Source organism: Acinonyx jubatus, chromosome C1 (genome assembly GCF_027475565.1).
Source record: "Acinonyx jubatus isolate Ajub_Pintada_27869175 chromosome C1, VMU_Ajub_asm_v1.0, whole genome shotgun sequence".
NCBI lineage: Eukaryota > Metazoa > Chordata > Mammalia > Carnivora > Felidae > Acinonyx > Acinonyx jubatus.
In genome coordinates this window covers 45,581,728-45,603,226 of record NC_069381.1, presented here as the reverse complement: position 1 = coordinate 45,603,226, position 21,499 = coordinate 45,581,728, and the positions used below count along the sequence as shown (strand labels likewise).

Genomic DNA, 21,499 nt, shown 5'->3' with positions numbered 1-21,499 from the left:
AAAACCTATTCTTAGAGAAGAGAGCTACGGCCAGAGAGTGGTGAGGTGTGATAATTGTGCTATACCTGAATCCACCCTGGAACTTCTAAAAGGAGAGTAAAGCCTTGGAATTACAAACAGAAGACTTTGGGAGTCAGGAAAAAACAAAAAAATAACAACATAAAGTCCATACCTGATCGTAGGTTTCCTCGTGGACTCAGTTATGGAACCCCATGTCAGAGGCATGGAAAATGACAGTTATTAGCTTATCGTCAAGATCAAACAAGATGACATATGGGAAAGCCTGTTAAATTGCTAAGAACTCCCCACGAAAAATCTGTTTTATCACTGCTGCCTGAGGCCGCCATCCTCCTGGCATAACCTCAGGTGAGCAGCACTGTAAGCCACCAGGGGGCAAAGGACCCCAGGAGAGTCATTTGGGAAGGTAACGTTAGTATGAAACACAAACAACGAATTCTGTTTAACCAAGTGGCACATATTCTGGGTAGAGAGAACAGCATGCACAAAAAATCTGGCGAGAGAGCACCTGAGTCATTCATGTAACTGGCCGCTAAAAATTGCAGGGTCCTCCATGAGTCCATCGGGTTGAGGAGGTGGAAGGGGAAGCCTTGTCTTGCAAGGATGTGGCTTCTCTTAAACGCACGCCGGCGTGCGAGAGAACATGGATCTTTCTTGAAATGCAATTTTCTGCTTGTTTACAAATGATTAACTACCACAATCAATTGTGGCAAAGTTCAGGTCGCTGCATCCTTTGGGACAACAGCAAGATAGTGCCTTGTGCTTGGGGTAATGATAACTGGGATGCACACAGGACGGTCTGACAGCAGAGTTTGTGTTCTGTGTTCTGGGCCCAATTAACGCGAAGGGGTGGCCTCCCTCCATGGCCTTCCATCCATCCCTTTGCCGCTCTTGCTTATCTGCCTTCCCAGCCCTAGCCTGGCCCCTCTGGCACATGTGGCAGGATGGGGTGCCGGCTGGCACTCAAGAGTACTCCACCCTATGAGGGGAGCTAGGTTAAGGGCTTAATGTGTTCTGTATCCACTCCCCAGAATAACCTTGATGAGTTGTTATCTCCATTTTTCAGAATAGAAAACAGAGAAATGAGGTCGCTCGTTTAAGGAAATGCTATGCAGTCTTCCTCCCAGCGCATCGCCAGGCTGCCTGCTGCCTCCCCCCACCCCAGGTCCCCAATCAACACCTGCAGCATCAACAGCAACAGGACCGTCTTCCGCCATGTTTGTACAGCCCTTAACGCCCTGCAGGTTGGTTCCATAAATGCAAGGTTAGTGCAGTTTGGACTTTAATTTGTTGATTCTGAGGAGCCAGTGGTGGTTTGCAGAGAGGTGTGTTTGGGATCCTTGGCCACTTGCACATTGCCTTTGAGTCTGTGCTATGCTTCCTCCAACCCCATGCCAGTGCCCCCCACCACAGGGATGGCAGGTGCCGTCTCCAGCTGAGAAGTGGGGCTGACGCTGTGTCAGCCAGAACTGAAAATGTGAACACGTCCATCCGACACCCAGTCATGGGTCCTCTGGGAATCATTTCTAGACGTATTGAGGTGAACATTTGCTTGGATTACACCCTTGCAAGAGAGTCTCATGTGAGATTTTCCTTTAATCCCGTTTGAGGGGGATGCCACATCGAAATGGCAGGGCAATCAGCGTGCTACTCAGAATAATGAAAAGTCGAAGGAAAATCCCTCTTCCAGGCTCAAGTTTATTCACCATACATGAGTGGCACCTGCCTTTGCTGGGTTCACCCCTAGAGGAGAGAGTCCCTCTGACCTGCAACGTGGGAGACATGGTAGGTGGAAGGCAATGGTGTTGACTGAACTCTTTTCAGGTTGCTACCACGTGGGGGTTTGTAGGGTCACTAGCAAATATGGGAGACGCCTGTTCAATCTACCACTACCAATCACCTAGTACGCTTTCCGGCAAGGTCAGGAAAGCTCTCTGCTTTTCCCCAAACCGTGGTGAAGTTCCATGTAAGTTATATAATAACAAACAACACAGATTTGGATAATTACTCTTTCACAGTTATTTTTTTTAAGTGTATTTGTTTGTTTTGAGAGAGAAAGAGAGCACGCAGGCAGGAGAGGGGCAGAGAGAGAGGGAGAGAGAGAATCCCAAGCAGGCTCCTCACTGTCAGCACGGAACCCGACGTGGGTCTCAATCCCACAAACTGGGAGATCATGACCTGAGCCAAAATCAAGAGTGGGATGCTTAACCAATGGAGCCACTCAGGTGCCCCTACAGTTACTGCTTTTATGATGCCTTTTTATGAAGCACTTTCACAGTTAGTAGCCCAGTGACTCTCCCAACCCTGAGTGACAGGTAAGCCTAACTCTCCAAATTTCGTGGACGAGGGAACAGAATCAGAGAAAGTAAAAAAAAAAATGGGAGGTCACTTACAGAGAGGGCACGTAGAACGTGCCAGGCACCCTTCAAAGTGTTTTAAATATTTCAGTTGATTTGGTCTTCACATCAGCCTTGTGAGTTGGGCACTATTATTCTCGTTTTATAGATGAGGAAAGAGGCTCCCAGAGGTTAATGATTTGCCACGGGTCACACAACTAGTGAAACATACCAAGAGAATTCTAACTCGGGTAGACAGGTTCTAGAGCTCAGCAGCTCCTCATTGACTTGCTCAAAGTCACACGGCTAGAAAGAGGCAAAACGCAAAGCTTGGTTTGACTTCCCACGCTGCCTTCCACTTCGTAGTAATAGCTCCCACGTGCGAGTGTTTCCCATGGGCCTGTCCTCGTCGCCTTACTTAGGTTACTTTCCGTAAACCTCACCACCTTGCAAGCGAGGAAACTGAGGCCTAGAGGTAAAGTGACTTGCCAAAGGTGACAAAGCAGAGAAAGGATTTGAACCCAGGCAGTCTGGACCTAGAGCCCACAGGCCCCACTGACAGCCTGTCCTCTCGGCTGCTTCCCCAGATAGTCTGTGTCGTGTGCTGCACAGTTTTCCACCGTTCTCATTGGTGTCTGGGGTCACAGGCACGGTTCTGTCCGTGCAAAGTCTAAGGGGTTTCCAGGCACCACTGGCTTTCTGTTTACTTTGCTGAACTGTTTGCTCTGTGGGGACAGAAACTCCCTGTGCAGACTTTTCATGGACCTCGGAGCCTCAGCTGAAGCTCCATCACGTAGAGACAATGAAGATATCGGTGCCGTGGGCTCGAAAGACACCATCAGAACTGATTCTTCTCTCTGCTGCCCTGGGCTGCCTCAGTTTGCCCGGCTCCAGGTAAGTGATGGTGACAAGTGATTCGCCAGTCAATAATGTGACAGGGAGTACGAAGCCACAAAATGCTGACCACCTCTTTGTCGTGCGTCTATTGAATAAGGAGCATCTCCTCGAGCAATTTGCATGCATTTGGTAAAATAATATCAACAACTGTCTTCAGATTATTATGGAACCAAGCGTCTGACTTCAACACAAGTTCCCCTGAGAAACTGACATGTTTAAATGTATTTTGTCACGCCGAGAATAGGATACTTGTTCTGTGTTCTGAACAAAGCTTCTTTGCGCAAAAGAAGGCCTGTCATGTATGGAAAAAAGAGCCAATTCACATCAGTGACTTTAATGTCTGAGTGGGACCCACTCTACCTGCTCATCAACCCAAATTCTGTGGGTTCTCAGGTTCTCTCTCTCTCTGTCTCTCTCTCTCTGTCTCTCTCTCTCCCTCTCTCTCTCTCTCTCTCTCTCTCTCTCTCTCTCACACACACACACACATGCATACTCCTGTATGTTCCCAGCAGTTAAGTTCTAACTGATTTATTTCATTATTTTTGGTATTGTTAATAGGATACAAGACAGGCTAAAGAAAATATCTTAGCGAAAGCCCAAACGTGGGCTCCGGTGAAAGATGTGCCAGTGACTTGGCAATTAGGAGATCCTCCTGGTACATGAGAAGCCCTTCCATGACGCTGAAACGCTCAGGTATCCCAGGCCTCCTTGTGAGCAGGCCTTCCCTGTGGGAAGAAGGGCTGTTCGTGCCATTCCTTTTGTTGATTCCATAAATGCTGTCTGAGCACAACCTCCCACTTAATGTGAGGAGCACCAGTGCCCATTGGACACACCCCCCGGTCTCACCTCTTCTCAGCACTCAGCTGCCACTGGGCACCACCCCTAAGACCAGAACGGAGAGGTTCACTACCCGTTGGGCACTCAACAAATAACAGCTATTATGGATTATCAAGAATCTCAACTTGGCCCCATGAAGAACCAAGCTGCCAAGGCCTGCCTTATATGCGTGTACTATGTATACACAGAGCAGGGTTAAAGACCCAGGGATATGTGTCTGGAATGGAGGTTGAAGGGGCTCATAGCAACCCGACCCCTGCAAATAGGAGTGACCCCTTTGCAAGACCCCTTGTCAGGCTCTAAGGATACAGAGATGAGTAAGACACAGAGAGCTTGTGTTCTCATGGAAAAAGCCACCATGTGGGCACACACTCTAGGTACAGTTGCAAGAGATGATACAGGGACAGGTGAGAAGCAAGAGAGGGAGTGACCAGCTCTACTGGGCATTCAGTAAGTCTGGAAAGTCTTCTAGAAAAGGATGGTGTTTGAGCTGAACCTTTATATAAGAATAGATGTTCGCCAAATGGCCCAGGGGGTGGAGGGTGTTCAAGGCAAAGGAAGCATCACAGACGAAGGCATGGAAATACGAGAAGCCTGGCTTGTTCCTGAAGCTTCAAGTCTATTTCAGGAGGCCTCGAGCACGGGCCAAGGTGAGGCACTAGCAAAGACAAGATCAAGTGGGAGTCAGCAGGATCAGAGTGGGTGGAGTGGAGGAGCACTAGGGTGGGAGCTAAGGATCTTGAACCTTACTCTCTAGCAATGGGGAGCCATTGCAGGGTTCTAAGCCAAGGAGCTGCACGATCATATTTATATATTCGGAAGTTCACTCTGACATGGAAAGTGGAGGTAGGCGTAGTAGATAAGTAGAGCGTCTTGTTTAATCCTCCAGCCATGCCATGAGATAGATATTCTCTCTTATTCACACTATGTAGAAAGGCAAAAGGGTCCTCAGAGAGGAGAAGAGATTCACTCACGTTGTCAGTCTCAAACCCCCACCAGGTTTGGTGTTCTGGCCTCCACCCGTGAGTTCCACTGGGCGGTCCCGAACACAGCAGGTATTTGAGTTCCATACTTGAAGTGGATGAACAGCCTTCAGTTCTGGCACAGGAGAAACTGAGACCTCCCTCATGTTAGCTCCCAAGAAAGGTTTTTGTTTAGTTCTTATAATCATGTCAGATGAAATAATCACATCGTCCTAAGACCTATTGTTTATTTATCGCTGCTCTGTGCCAGCCACTTGGATGCATTAGCTCTAAGCCCTCACAGCTATTGGAGGTAAGTCTTATTGCTTACAGTGTTGCAGAGAGGGAAACTAAGATTGGTAGATAAGGTAAATGTCACAAAGCTACTCACTTAATATGTAACAGAATATGGATTCCAATCCAATTGTTTTTTTGCTTTGTTTTGTTTTTTCTGGTTCCAGAGCTCCTTTGTATCCCTGTACTATCCTGCCTCTCAAATGCATTGTCCCCTCTCCAGCTGCATTGTGTATCTGACGTGCTGGGCCCCCATGTCATTTCTCTATCTCTGGGCCACACATTTGTTGCCTTGAGATGTTGCTTTAAATTTCACGTCTACAACAGCAAATGACAGAGAGAGGAGAAATTGAAACTCTGCCACCCAGAAGCTGCCTCTTCCAGCAAAGAGGAAGGATGCTATTTGCAAAGGGAATGCAGCTGCCTAACAAATTGTGTGTGACAGAGAGTTGTTGTGTCAGGGCATTTCTACAGAAAGCCAAAATATATTGACACACCCCATCTCTGTAAGTTGATGGCTTGCAATTTACTGCTGACCTAATCCTGCCTTCCTCGATGGATCCATCTTTATTTTGATCAGAAACTCCTGCTAGAAAGAGAGTAGGAGACAGGGACCCAGTGAAATATATCCTGATGTTGGCAATTGCATTCTGTACACCTCAAGGAAAGGCACATCCTTGCCATTCCTTATGTAGAGGGATATGTTACAAGGACTTGTAGAAGCGTATTTATTGTAGCGTTATTTGCAATTGCAAAACATTGGGAAAATATAAATAAAGAAAAAGAATACATTGAATGCAACTTATGTCCTCTGATGGGACATCAGAGGTAAAGAAATGAACTAGATCTCTCTATGAATCAACATGGAGAGGGCTCAGAAGTAGAGCGTTGATTGACAAAAGCAAGTTGCACAATAATATGCATAGTGTGAGTAAAGCACACAAAAACAATGTCATATGTTGTGCGTATATAATATGTAAAAATATTTAAAGGGCTCAAGGGATACATGTAAATCCCCGACAACAGTTCCCTCTGAGAAGGAGGAGAGGGAAATGTATCTGGGGCTGGTATCCAATGCAGATGTGTAATGTATAGGGTTATTTTCTATTAAAAAAAATTTGAAGGAAATATACCAAAATGTTAATAATTGCCAATCATGGGTTATGACTACATGAGTGTTTATTATTGTACTTTCTGTACTTCTCCGGGCATGTTTAAAAACATAGAGAGGATTTTGAATGACAGAGTCATTTCAGTTGGTCAAAAGGTCCATCTGGTCTGTTTCCGTAAAAATCCATGGGCATGAAATGAATGTGCTGTATCCCTACACAGAGGCCAGGATTTAAAGATGCAATTTAATGTCAGCCTTTCTTTCCAATTTGCATTTTGTAGTACCAATAAACCACACACATCCTAACTGATGTAATTTACAAACATACTATTTATTCAGCTGATTACTTCATTATACTGCCACCTCCATAATGCAAATGGGGTGCAAAAATGAGAGACCTGGTGGCTATAACTACTTTTTACCAAGTTCCTTCTGTAAACGATCATCTCGCCTATTAACAGGCTTTCAAATCTCAGAGAAGAAAATAATTGTGACTCTTAATACAGTGCGTGTACATTACCCATCCACTCAGTCTCAACTGTGCCCAGAATTGCCTTGATAGTTGCTAAAAACACAATGTAACCGTTTCTTAGTTGAAACAGGAAGAGGGTACCCTGCCGAGCTGTCAAATATATACTTAGGAGAAGCCGAATCACAGACAGTATTGTTTTGTCAAACCCCAGCAAATTAGTAGATATAAGAACACATTCTGAGCCCCGCTCCTGGGGTGCAGCATCCTGCCTCAAGTAACCATTTTAAAAGTATCCACCTGTGGTTTCCAGGAGAGTCTTTGACCTTTCCTTAAAGATCCAACTTTACTAGGCAATTGATTTTTGCTGGTCTCTGGGGCGGTTTTGGAGATGGATTTCACTGTAGTTAATATTATCCTCTTTTTAGGACTTTTGCCAAGTGAGAATGTATTGTTAATGCCCTTGTCTGGAGTGATGTACTATGTATTTGAGACAGTGGAAACTGTGTGATGCTCTCCCTAATGACTCAATCTTGGACACAGAGATGAAAGAGACCTTGCATAGAGACAGAGGGCACTGGTAGAGTGGATGCTGTTCCTGGCACCCTTCCAGGCAGCATGGGGGAAATGGATAAAGAGGCATTAGAGTCCAACAGACCTCAGCTCAGACCCCCAGGACCACTGCATACCAGCTACGTGACTTTCAGTCATTTCCTTCATCTGCCCAAGTGGCAATGTCCTCTCGCATTGTCGTGAGGATTCAAGGAGATGGCCCAGGTAAAACACCTCACACAGAGCTTGACATGTCCTGGGTGCTCAGAAAATCTTTGTTTTTCTTTCTCATCTCTTTTGCCTTGAAAAGGAACACAGGTTGCAAGATTATGTTCTCGCCGGTGGAGGAAGGGTAAAATCTAAATGCACCCGTCATGGTTTTTTGTTTGTTTGTTTTGTTTTGTTTATTTTTTTAAATTTATTTATTATTTATTTTTTTAATATATAAAATTTATTGTCAAATTGGTTTCCATACAACACCCAGGGCTCCTCCCAAAAGAGGCCCTCTTCAATACCCATCACCCACCCTCCCCTCCCTCCCACCCCCCTCACCCGTCATGTTACACACGGAGTTAACTGGAGGCCTAGACAGATTCAATACCAAGTTTGTTTATCCACTCTTTTACTGAATATCCCACCGAATGCCAGGAACTCCACAAAAAGCGTCACCTTACTTTCTAGACATAGTTCATGTTGTTTGACAGCTCTATAGATGCGACACTGTCTGCCCCTTCCACCCACCCACCCTGCCCTCACCTACCTCCCCTTATATGCTCTGTCTGCTCTGGACTGGCAGGGCACCATTGTCTCTTGGACTGCTGGTGGTATTGCTGTCCCTCAAGGACTTCTCTCTGGCCTGCTTCTGCTCTCAATAACAGTCTTATGCTCTCCCATAGCTTCTCAGGATCAGCTCCGTGTCTCTAGCGAAAATCTCTCTTCGGAGTACCAAACCCACTTAGGAACTAGTTGCTGAATACTCTACATAGGTGTTCCGTGAGCGCCTGGGACTCAGCATGCCCGCCCACATCCTCTCCAACAAGCTCTTTTGCTCCTGTGTCCCCCACTCACGCACACACGCAAACTAGAACTAAGCATCAACCTGAACCCCTTCCTGTCTAACCTCTTCCTCTCATTTTCTATCCGTTCCACTGGAGCAACATCTCGTATACCTGCCCCCCCACTCCCCGCCATGTGCTCTCCCCTAGACATTGCCATGGTTCAAGTTCACATCACTCATTGATGCTACTGCATGAGCCTCCTGCCTGCTTGTTCCACCTCCAGGCTCTCCTCACCCTGGCCCAGCCTCCACACTACAGTGACGTCCTAAGGCAAACTCTGGCCCTGGAGCCTGCGTGCTTACAAACCTTGCCTACTGGATGAGTCCCAAAGAGCTAAGATATGAGACATGTTTCTCTTCTCCTGTTCTAAGATAGACGTGAGCTCCAGAAGGCAGAACCTATGTTTTATATTTCCCTGTATCCCCTGTAGCACAGTACCCTGAATGTTGTTCGTTCTCAGCAAATGTTTCATGCACTCAACATGGGAGAGTGCCTTAAAGACCATCTAGTCCAAACCTCTCCTTTCCCTGGGCATAACACAGAGGCCCCGAGTGAGGAAGGAATTGCTTCAAGTCGTACATCTAGCTGTGGTTGTATTCCCTGCTTATCTGTAGCAGTTTAGCGTTTATCAAGTACTCTCACGTGTACTTTCTCAGTGAATCCCAGGAATAGCCTTGGGAGGGAGGCATGATTCTCCCATTACATGGATGAGAAAAGTGGAACTCACACAGGTCGAAAAGGCAAGTCAGATCCCCCAGGTGCCGATGGACTGTCTTCTGCTCTTGAGTTCGGTGCTCTTTCGATGATAGCTGGCCAAAATGGAAGGCACTTATGGGTGTTCGATAACTGCTGGATGAATTAACCTATACTTGAATGATAAACTAATAGCCTCACGCAAATGAGCAAATATATATATATATATATATATATATATATATATATATATATATATTGAACGGATGGGTAGGTGGTTGTATGCATACTTAATTCTTTTTTGACACTTGATTCTGTTCTCTCATGATGGCCATTTAGAGGTGAAAGGCCACAGTCTCTTGAGTCAAATGCACTCAATGAGAGCCTCGCCAAGAGCAGACACACACGGAATGTGGATGTCTCACTGATGCCTATTGATTGTGAACTTTCCAGCTGGTCCTCCTGGACCACGTGTGATCCCTGTCAGAAGAAAAGGGTAAGTACTCTGGCCTTGGGGGAGCTCTAAGCTTCCAGAAGCCCTAACTCTCAGCAAGAGTGGTGAAGGCACTGCTGACAGTGCCTGGCACATAGTAGGATCTCATTGAACGTTGGCTCACTTGATGAAGTCTGTTCCTCAGTGTTTCCAAGTAGTAGATCCTTTCTTCAACCTTCCAGCTACTTGCCTAGCATACTTATCCTTGCTCAGGTTAATAGCTTCCTAATCAGACTTCCTGCTTCCAAACTTGCTCTTTCAGTCCATCTTCATGGTACAACCAGGGGAGCTATTGAAAATGCAAGCGTGGCCTGTCTTTTCCCAGCTTGAAACCCGTTCAAAGTCTACACATGGCTCTTGAGATCAGATCCAGACTCACGGTCTTCAAGGCCCCCATGACGTTGACCTGGCCGACATCTCCATAAAGCATCCCCCACTCTGGCCCACAGAACACTTGTCTCTCTCTGACCATTTCACACTCTCTCTCTGCCTTTATTCATGCTGCTTTCTGAGGCTGGAGTGACCTTTCCCACTTGCATTGCTGGCGAACACCTACTCATTATTTGAAACTCTGCCTACAGGCTCCCTCTTTGGAGCCCTTCGTTGACTTCTCAGCCCTATGTGCTATTAGATAGCCAACCTTCCAACACCTGTAATAGCTCCCTGTTCTTCCTGTCATTTACTTTTCCTTAATTACTTACCTTTCCGTTAAGTGGGAAGCTGTTGAAGGTTTATTTAATTCTATACCTAAAATGTAGGCCAATTTCTGGAACATAACAAGAGCACCATAAATAGGTATTGTTTGATCGTGTGATATTTTCTGGCACCTCCAGAAGGAAGGGAAGGCAGCAGTGGCACTTTCTGTTAGGCAAATAGGTAAACAGAGACTCAGAGCGGGCGGTTTGTCAGGTTCACCTAGCAGCAGATAAAGGCCTTGAATTTGGGCCGCTGGCTTCTTGTCTAGTGTTGTCCCACAAACAAACAAACGAACGAACAAATAAACAAACAAAAACCACCATAGTCCCTGCCATATTTGTGCTTCAGGTTCCCCTGTCATACGAGGGCTGACGCGGGATCCCAGCTCTGAGAACAGCAGGTATGTGAGAGAAAAGAGAAAAGAAGAGGGTTGCCATTTCCCCAGCTCCTCAGGATATCAAAGCAGCCACAGGCTAAGACCCTAACGAGGCTGTAAAAGTGGACCCAGGACATTTACACAGTTAACTGGATCTTTGTGGAGAGCCAAGCAGGATCATTCAGTTCCCAAAGTGAGCTTTATTGCTGAAATTATCAGCATTGATCCAATTATCTGTACAATTGTTTCATCTGCAGCATAAACCAGGAAGACTCAGCATGAGCCAGCCAGCCAGCCAGCACTCTTCACTCAGAGTTTGTTACGCACTGGCCCTCAGTGGACATCATCACTCTCTGCAGGGTCACTGGCTGCAGGGTTATCAAAACCTTTCAACCGGAATTTTGAGATGCCTCTCTCCCATCATTTCCACACCCCTCAATCCCATTTTGTCTTTGGTGCCTGGGGCTGGTCTTCTAACAATCTTCTTTGCAGACCTCATCCCTGTGCTGCCAGTCTCTGCCTTCCAGGACAAAAGACCCTCTGGGGTCCCATGCAAAGGAGCGTGGGTGAATGGTTGTCTGTATTTTTTTTTTTTTTTTTTTTTTTGCAGGGAGAGGTGGGGAGGGGTGTCCAGATGCCATACAAATAATAACTATGGTTGGTTAACATGTCATTCTGCAAAGGGGCTGCTACCCTGGCTTGTATGATTTTGTCGCACCAAACTCTTGCCTACAACTAGTATTTGGAAGCCACCCAGACGGGATCACTTTTCCCCCTATAATTGTTTCTCATTGACTCATAGTAAAATACTAAATCTAACCTGAGACCTGGGGGGCCCTCCCTTACTTGCCCCTGGCTATGTCTCCCTCCAGCTCTGGCCACCGCCCTCCTGTATTCTTCTCTCTGGCCAAGATGAACAGCTTTTGGTTTTCTGGAACAAGGCACGCTCTCGCTAGTCTCTCAGGTTTGGTAGAGCGACTTTCTCCCCACAGATTACTCTTCTCTGCCTTCCTCACGCCGCCTCTTCCTGTTTGCCTGACATCTCGTTTCACCTTTGGAACCTCAGCTCGCTTGTCACTTACTGGCTCCCAAGTTTGTATCAGGGAGGCCTCTATCAATTCACAGAGCACTGTGTCCTTCCTCAATATGGCGGCCATCACACTGCGTTGTCCCTGCCTGGTGCTCACCATCACCACCCCCACCATCTGCAGCGACCTCCTTGAGGGCAGGCCAGAGGGCACGATTATGATTAGAAACACACAAGCAAGCCCTTATGGAGTGAATAAGTCATGGGGATGGAGGTACAGCCTGGGGAATATAGTCAATGGTATTGTCATCTTGTAGTATGGTGCACTTGCGATGAGCACAGCATAATGTACAGAGCTGTGGAATCACCGTGTTGTGCACCCTAAACTAACGTAACACTGTGTCACCTGTACTTCGATTAAAAAATAACCAAGCAAGCATCAGTACCGACCTTGTTCAACATCGGGTGGCTCAGTGTTTTGGAAATCCACTATTTCTGGAATAAACGAATAAGAAGTTAGAGATAGAGAAATATTGCCTGGTAAAGATTAATAATAAAGAAAAATACCACTATATGTTAACCAACGGGAATTTAAAAGTGATAACAATAAAGAAAAATAAGTACAAGAAATTGTGTGCCTACTAGGTACCGGACAACATGAGATTTCATATTTAGATCCTATATATAGTTGAAACTCCATAACCGTACATTTAGGTTAATTCATTACCCCTATTTCATAGGTTACCAAATTGAGATCACAGAGGTTAAGTAACTTGCCAACATCACATAACAAGAAAGTATCAGAGTCAGATGTGTCTCCAATGTGTTTGCTTTTTGATTTATAAGATAGTGAGTAAATGAGAATAATTGAATCAACCCATTGGAGTAATCAAGCTGAGAGATTGTGGTGTTGTGTTACTGAACTGGCCACATCAGTCTACTTAATACCTTTTGACTCTGAAGCCCCAGCTTTTCCCACATTCAGCAAATCTTTATTGATCACTGCAGCTGCAGAGATCAAAGGCCAGGTCTCTGCCCTCAGAGAGCTCAGAGTCTAGTTGAAATAGTCGAGCAAACAGGCACTTGCAACACGGACCCTTCAGTGTATATCCCTCAGTTCCCGAGGTCCCTGAGGCTCCGCCCTTGGTTCACCTTCCTCCTCTCTGCCACAGTACAGACATGCCTACTTGCTCTGGCCCTCTCAGTTCAATGGGGAACCATGTAACTTCTCTGACAAGGAAGTTGAAGACTGTGTTACCAGCAGACCATGCAGAAGTCAAGTGCAATGTGAAGGCTTTGTGTGTGCACAGACAGGTATAAAGGGATGCAGGAGTGGGAGGGGATATCTAGCAAATGGGGTGATGGGGGCACTGGCCATTGCCTGCTGCTCAAGGTCAGGGTCATGGGTCAGGCCGGGAGCCCTCCTTGTCCTCTCTTCCCATGTATTATTTCACAAAAACAGCCCTATAAAATAGGCATCAATATTATCCCCATTTTACAAATTAACAAATTAAGACTTGGGGACGTTACTTGCCCAAGATCAGAGGGATCAGAACTTGGGATCAGAAACCTCGAGCCAAGTCTTATTTTGACTTTGTGACCTAGGAGAAGTCACTTAGCCTTTCTGCATGTCAGTTCTCTTAACAGAAAATCAGAAGTGAGGTTAATACCTTACAAGCATACTAGAAGCATCAGGTGACACAGTGGGAATGAAAGCTCTTTGCAGACTCCGAGCCCTGCTGGCTCTCTCAGAGGCCTGGGGCTGAGGACAACATGGAAAGCCTACAGCCGTTCCATCGGGTGTTTAGACCACTTACCTCTGAAAAATGTTTGCAGAAGTAGCTCTTGACGTTTGCATTTCTGCATAACCAAGTATAGTGGAACCCCTAATGCATGAGAGTCAGTAAAAAGTTTTGATTAAAGGAATGAAGGGAGGAGCGTACAATACTCATCTACTGCAGAACTAAGTAAACACTTGTCTTTTCAACTCACATCTAGTTCATTCAAGCAAGCACATGTCTCTCTATTTCGCCACTTCCCCAGCAAACGTAAGAGTATTTTGACCCAAGATGATCTAGATGGGAATTGCAACCTCTCTACGTTCCCTGTGCCCATATGGACCGGGTGTGCTTCAGGATTTTTCAAGAAAGGGTTAGAGATTTTCAGAGCGATTTCCAGGGCTTATTGCAAATACAAGAATTCTGTCTAATAAATCTGAAAGACTTTTATAGTGTGTCCATGGACTCATTATGGCCAGTGTTCCATGATTCCGACCAGAGCCATAATGGTCATTCAGGCAGGCTTTAGTTTAAGTGCCTTGTAAGAAACATTTGAAGACCAAATTGAATTCTTCTGCTTTTGATATTGGTTAAAAATGATCAGACATCTCTAAGGAAACAGGGTCACCTGTCTTACAGGCTTAACCCCTAAGAATATACAAACAAGAAAGAGAGTCAAGTCAGAGGGGAAAGCATTCAAAGGAAGCAAAAGTGCCAACAGCCCTGGAAGGGAAGGGGAGATGACTTCCCTGTTTTAGAGACAAGAAGATCGAGGCAGGTTAGGTAGCCCGTGGAAGGTCACAAAGCTAGTGCTACTCACAGGACCCACCAAACCCACCTCTCCTCGCCAGCCTCAGGGAGAGAAGTCTAGATTTGCCTCCGGTCTGGCCACTTCGACCCAGGCCATGTAGACACTTTCCTTTTCCCCACCCTTAATAACCTCCCCTCAAAGTGGGTTCAGAAATACAACACTGGCCTCTTTGGGGGAATAAAGTGTTTACGCCAGATAAAGGCCCAGCCAAATATCTGGCACGTAGTAGGTGCTCATCCCCGTTGTTTCCCTCTCGGCAGCCACGTGCCTAAGGGTAACACCCTTTCTCCTTCCAGGGAGGTGTGTAAACCGCAGGCTTCTCTGCAACGGGGACAACGACTGTGGAGACCAGTCAGATGAAGCCAACTGTAGGAGGATTTATAAAAAATGTCAGCATGAAATGGACCAGTACTGGGCAATTGGCCGTCTGGCCAGTGGGTGAGTTACTGTCCTTCTGTTGTGTAGATGGGACGGCACAGAATTCAGTGAAATTCTGGAGGAGAGGAAGGGAGCTGATATTCACAGAGTGGCTCCTTTCTTCTTTTCTGAAAAAAGAGACGTAGTGTAAGTGGAGGCTTGTAGCTACTCTCTGAACACAGCTCCGGGGAGCTCCAGGGACATGTCCTGTGGCTAGACACGGGCCGTGCGGAGGGCTCAGGAACACTAGAGACGGAGCTGTGCTCGGAGACCACACGGGCCTCACACCAGGGCTGGGGGTGCATGTTTACTCAGCACCTGCCGTGTGACTGTGCTCCGTGCTTTCTCGGCATTACCTCTGAATCCTACTGACAACTTGTGGGGGAGGTTTAGCTGCTTCTCTAGCTCTAGGCCCCAGCATAGGGCCTGGCCCAGAGGGTAGGCTCCTAAGTAGTTAGTGAAAAAGTGGGTTTCTGAGGGCGCCTGGGTGGCTCGGTCGGTTATGCGTCCGACGTCAACCCAGGTCATGATCTCACGGTCCATGAGTTCGAGCCCCGCGTCGGGTGGGCTCTGTGCTGACAGCTCAGAGCCTGGAGCCTGTTTCAGATTCTGTGTCTCCCCCTCTCTCTCTGCCCCTCCCCTGTTCATGCTCTGTCTCTCTCTGTCTCAAAAATAAATAAACGTTAAAAAAAAATTTAAAAAAACACACACAAAAAAAATCAAATCTCGCTCCCCAAAGTTTGTCATTAAGGAAAGAGACTTCTCACGCGAGGAAGACTTGCTCTCAGCACCACTTTATAAGCTGGTTATTATAGTCCCCGCCTCCTCAATAAGGAAACTGAGGTCTGCAAAAGTTAAGAGAGTTCCTAGGGGTCACAGGACTAAGAGGGTGACCGAGTAGGCATTGCAAGCCAGCAGTAGGGCCAGACTGGACCCTGTAGGAGGGGACAGAATGACAGCTCGCTGGTCGTGGGACCTCCGGTGAGGCACGTATCTATGTGGGGCTTCAGTTTTGTCATCTGTAGCAGGCAGTGAATAATAACTTTCTCTCGAGTCCTGTGAGGATCAAATAAGCTAATATGATTATTGAGGACAAGCCAGTAGGCGGCAGCTTTTGTGGGGGAAGGACGCAGGCTGGCAGTGAGACCTTGGGCAGGTCAGTTACCCTCTGTGCCTTGCTTCCCTGCTCCGTAAAGTGGACATCATCACCCTGATAGCTATCTCAAGGATTAATCTTTTTAAGGATTACATGAGCCAATACGTGTAAATCGATAAGAAGAGTCGCCTCCGCAAAGTGAGCACCACATTGCGTTGGTTAAAGAAAATGAACACTTAGGCGTTCTTATGATGTGTGGACCTCTGTCACAGGACAGAGAGCCTATGACAATTCTGTTAGGAACAGAACCGAGGCCAGTGCACAGAGGCTGAGAGAACACAGAGCTCCTTTCAACAAGAAAAGAGCTTTCAGTAGTCGTCAGAGCTGGTCAGGAACGGAAGCCTGCCTTAGGAGGCAGTGAGAAATAAGGCTGCACACTGATTTTCATCCCTTCTAACTACACACAGTGATATCTACTGCCCAGGGATTGGGGAGCAGGGGGATGCTGTAGAAGGTGATCCATATGTGGAGTCACACCCTGCTCTGTTTCTAGACATAGTCCAGACATAGTCTGTCTCAGCAAATGACAATTATTTGGTGTCTCGTGATGGAGGTCATACGGAAATTAAGAATAAATTTTCCTTGTCCCCATTTTACAGATGCAGAGACCAAGGTACAGAGAGGCGAGCTGGCCTGCCTGAGATCGCATTACTAGTAAATGGCAGAGCAGGGGTTTGACCCCAGGCATCTGACTCCAGAGTCTATTTTCTTATCTATTTTGCTAAACCATTCTCATAAGGTAACTGTGAAAATAGAGAACAGTAGCTACTTGAGGGGCAAGCAAGGGGTCTTCGGAGGGCCTCTAGCTTAGCATGGCAAATGCTAGTGAAGGCTTCCCACAAAGAAGATAAGGAAAAAAGAGATACAACAGTGAAGTGGCTGGAATGGCATTCTGGGCACAGGGAACAGCACTGACACAACAGAGAAGGAGCAGAGTGGATTGGAAGAGGAACAACATCTCCCAGTGGCTGGGACTAGGTATATGATGGTGGTCCGGAAGGGCCCCACAGGAAGCTGAAAAGCTGGTTTGGACCAGGTACTCAGGTTCTTGGACACTGTACCCAGGAACTTCGGTTCCACTCCTTAGGGTCTGCCAGCTGAGCTTACATAAACTGATCACCCTAACCTCTTCCCCCTGTCCATGCCTTCCCTGCAGGATCAATCTGTTCACAAACAGCTTCGAGGGCCCCGTCCTCGATCACAGGTATTACGCCGGTGGATGCTCCCCCCATTACATACTGAACACGAGATTTAGGAAGCCATACAATGTGGAAAGCTACACCCCACAGGTATGTGGCAGGCAGGAAGCCACTGCAGGGCAACGGGGGGAACGCACACTAAGGAGCCAGCCAGCACAGAGTCGAGGCCCAGCCCTGTGAGCCGCTGAAGCAGCTTGGATGTATTGCTGTTTCTCTTCGAGCGTCAGTTTTTGGTTTTTTTTTTTTTTCATTTTTTTAATGTTTATTTATTTTTAAGAGAGAGAGAGAGAGAGAGAGACAGAGCATGAGCAGGCAGGGGAGGGGCGGAGAGAGAGGGAGACACAGAATCCGAAGCAGGCTCCAGGCTCTGAGCTGTCAGCCCAGAGCCCGACGTGGGGCTTGAACCCATGAACCATGAGATCATGACCTGAGCCGGAGTCAGATGCTTACCCGGCTGAGCCACCCAGACACCCCACATTTTTTATTATTTTTAATCTAAATTTTAGTTAGTTAATATACACTGCAATATTGTAGAATTCATTGATTCATCACTTACATGTGACACCCAGTGCTCATCCCAACAAATGCACTCCTTAATACCCATCACCCATCTAGCCCATCCCCCCCACCCACCTCCCTCTGTCAACCCATAGTTTGTTCTCTGTCATTAATTATGCAGTTCCAAGGGCTAGGTTACGACCTTCTCCTCCTCCTCTCCTCCTCCTCTTCTCTCCACACATACTATTGGCTAAAAAAGAAAAAAAGAAAAATAAATGAGCCGTGGACAAACACAACCTCCCCCGCGGTGCCCACTGGCACCCCTGGGGCCTCTACCTTCAAGGGAGGATCTCAGAGCAGCTGAGTTACCATCCCAGTTAAAATAGCCCCTGACCTGGCAGGACATACATCGTAAGTCTCTCTGCATAGCCAGTGCTTTTGGAGTGCTGTGTCAGGCCCTGTGTGGTGTTGTATCCATACAGACTCAATCCTCAGAACAAGTCCAATGGGAGGGACAAACATCGTCTCCATTTGACACATGAAGAAACTGAGGCAGGGGGGCCTGGGCGGCTCAGTCCATTAAGCGTCGACCCTTGATCTCAGCTCAGGTCATAATTTCACAGTTCGTGGGTTCAAGCCCTGCATCGGGTGCGGGGCTGACGGCACAGAGCCTGCTTGGGATTCTGTTTGTCTCCCTCTTTCCCGGCCCCTCCCCTGCTCGCTCACTCTCTCTCTCTCTCTCTCTCTCTCTCTCTCTCAAAATAAATAAAAATGAACTTAAAAAAAAAAAAAAAAGAGGGGCACCTGGGTGGCTCGGTCGGTTAAGCGTCCAACTTCGACTCAGGTCACGATCTCGCGGTCTGTGAGTTCGAGCCCCGCATCGGGCTCTGGGCTGATGGCTCGGAGCCTGGAACCTGCTTCCGATTCTGTGTCTCCCTCTCTCTCTGCCCCTCCCCCGTTCATGCTCTGTCTCTCTCTGTCTCAAAAATAAATAAACGTTAAAAAAATTTTTTTTAAAAAATAAAAAAAAAGACATTGAGCATACAGAGGTTCAGCCTGTTGTCGAAGGTTGCTCAACTAGAAAATGGCAGGGACGCGTTCCACCTCAGGCAACCTTACCCCAGGCCACAGTCGGACTCACCTCAGCTCCCTTCCTCAGCAGCTTAGTGTTATGGGAGCTGCAGGCAACCAGAAGCCAATATGTGGGGGCAGAGACCATTGGGACTGGTCCCTCCAAGGACATCGAGGCAGTACCTTGGGCACAGAACAACGAGAACGGATTTTTGAGCAAACAGTTCTTCTAAGTTCTCCGGGAGGCACTTCCCTGCCCCTGTCACTTTGTCCCCACTGCACCGCCTCTGACCGCACCTCATCAGCTGTCAGCTGCTCTCCCCTTACAACCTTCTCACCAGCCCGTCTCTCTGACTCCAGATTCAGCCCTTTTAGTCCAACCACCCTGCTGTCCCAAAATGATCTTCTGGAGGCTCAGCTACATCCATGTTGGCGCATCTTGGATTGAGTCCAAATTTCCGACCAAGTAATACAGAAACCTCAGTGTTTTGATGACAGCACATTCCCTCACGACCCCTGTCCCTTCCCCTCACTGTTGCGTCTTCATGGTCAGCTACCCTAGAATCCCTTTACTTCGTAGAGTACATCCTGTTCTTTTCCACCCATGTGCCTTTGCCTAAGCCAAGTCCCCAGTCCAGAATGCCCTCCTGCACTTCTGCCGGTTGAAACCCAAATCACGCACTCACCTCTGAGTATCACCCACAGTCTGACTCTCCTACTGGATTAGGAGCCCTGGGGCTGGGCACACAGTTGGCTCTGAGGTTCCTGTATCCAGAGGCTCTAGTTGAGAGCCCGGCACATGTTAAGAGTTCAGTGGGTACCTATTGACTTCTACGGAACTGAGGTGAGTCAAAGCAAGTAAGAAACCTTTTCTTTTTTCTTCCCTTAGACCCAAGGCAGATACGAATTTGTGCTGACAGAATATGAGTCGTACTCAGATTTTGAACGTAGCATCACGGAGAGAGGAAAAAGCATGTCTAGTTCCGGCTTTGGTTTAAAAATACCTGGAATATTTGAAATTGGCATTAGCAGCGCGAGTGCTAACGGCAAACATTTTATTCGCAGAATCAAACGATTCTCTCACACCGTAAGTACCCTTTGCTGGCCTTCAGTTCCCATGCATACATTTCGATTTTCATGCCCAGCTGTGTCTGTATTCCCCACTACTGCTAGGCCTAGCAACCGGCCTGTATTTCCGTGGTCCTGAAAATCTGTTCACCAGAAAACAGGGTGGTCTTCCTTGAACTGACTTCTTAGAAAGGCCGGGCAGTGTGGCATATCATTATTTTCTTCTTTTATGTTTACATTCTCTCATTTTCCAATGAGCTTCATCTTGTGGTTTTCCTTAAACTTGAGCAGGTAGCTTTCCCAGACCATATCCACTCTGGAGACGTTTCAGCCTCTAGCGATCTAACTTCTGTCCTAAACTTTCAGGTGAAGTTCCCCCTCCAGGATGTCACCCAAGACTCTTCTTGTCGGATGGCTTGGGGCCTCCGCTGGAGTCGGCCACACCATCATGCACCTGTTCCTCCCACTTGCTTTCTGCTCCTCATCACTTTCCTTTCTGGGGTCTAATCTCCCCACCTGTTCTTTATTTAATTCGTGGCCATCTTCTCTTCTTACCCTTCAGCTACCCCAGTTGACCTCTGTTCATTCTCCCTCCCCACCCCCCCCCACCGCCCCCACCCCACCCCGCCACCAGGGCAAGCCACACACCTTCATTATTGCTTCTGACCTTTCTGTTACACTTTGTCCTGTACAGCACACTCTTATGGGCATCATTACCTGGATGCCTCGCTGACACTCCAAGCAGGCTCTTCCTCCTACATTTTCTGTGCTAAATAGCATTTGTTTCCTTCTGGTTTTCCAACCTAAGCATTTCAGAATCCTGTTTCGCTCTGTTCTCATCTCCACATTTTTTGGCCACCAGATCCTTCAGTGTCACATTCCAATATTTCTTAATCTAACTCTGATTACATCTTAAGTAGCCCGGACCCTTGCACCTCCTGTGTGGCCCCCGCCTTAGGGGTCTCCTGTCTCCCAACTTGCCCCTGAGATTTATGTGCTGCCAGAAAGACGTTTCCATGATACTAATCTAATCATGTCGCCTGTTCCCCCTGGCCCGTAAGATGAAGGTCAAAGCCCGTGAGTCGGTAGAAGAGGAGTAATTGGACTGGGAAGTATTGGGATATGATGTTGGAGAAGCAGGTGACAGGCAGCCTTGAGGAACCTTGAGTTCCCGAGCAAGGAAGGTGCATTTTATTCTCTAGCCACTAAGCATTTTCAACTTGGGTGAAATGTGTTAGAAAATTAATCTGAGTGGAACCTGGAGACCAGGTCGTCTCTAATGATTCATAGGAGGAGAAAGTGGTGAGAGGCTCAGAAAGGGCTCTGCTGCTGAAATACCAACCAGGAGAAAATGAGTAGTAAATGCTAATGGGCCTGTTACTGTCCTTGTTTTTCCTTCTAGGCTCTGAGCACCTTGGAGGCAGAGGCTGTTTCTTCCATCTTTAGACTTAGAATGGCACCTAGTAGGTGGTTAAGACTAAAATACAGTGATGAAGGGTGGTATTAATGAAAAGGATCATACTTTGTTGGGGAGAAAATGAAGAGAAAATGCCATCTGTTTACTCCTTCCCTTTCTCCTGCTTAGCCCCTCCCTCCCTTCCTCCCTGACTCAAATATCCAGTGATAGCATGCTTACAGTGTTCTGGGCACTATAGTAGGCTTGGGGTCCAGAGACAAATACA

General features: G+C 47.1%; 1 protein-coding gene across 1 annotated transcript in view; it reads left to right on the top strand.

The window, feature by feature from the left end:
• Positions 1-2,663: 2,663 nt before the first annotated feature.
• Positions 2,664-21,499, top strand: part of C8B (complement C8 beta chain) — a 37,145-nt gene continuing 18,309 nt past the window's right edge. Inside the window, exons 1-6 of the mRNA XM_015072347.3 lie at positions 2,664-3,248; positions 9,567-9,723; positions 12,992-13,133; positions 14,705-14,846; positions 17,138-17,270; positions 19,639-19,836. Coding sequence (XP_014927833.1) covers positions 3,157-3,248; positions 9,567-9,723; positions 12,992-13,133; positions 14,705-14,846; positions 17,138-17,270; positions 19,639-19,836 — 864 coding nt within the window. The 5' untranslated portion in view covers positions 2,664-3,156. The remainder of the gene's footprint in view (positions 3,249-9,566; positions 9,724-12,991; positions 13,134-14,704; positions 14,847-17,137; positions 17,271-19,638; positions 19,837-21,499) is intronic.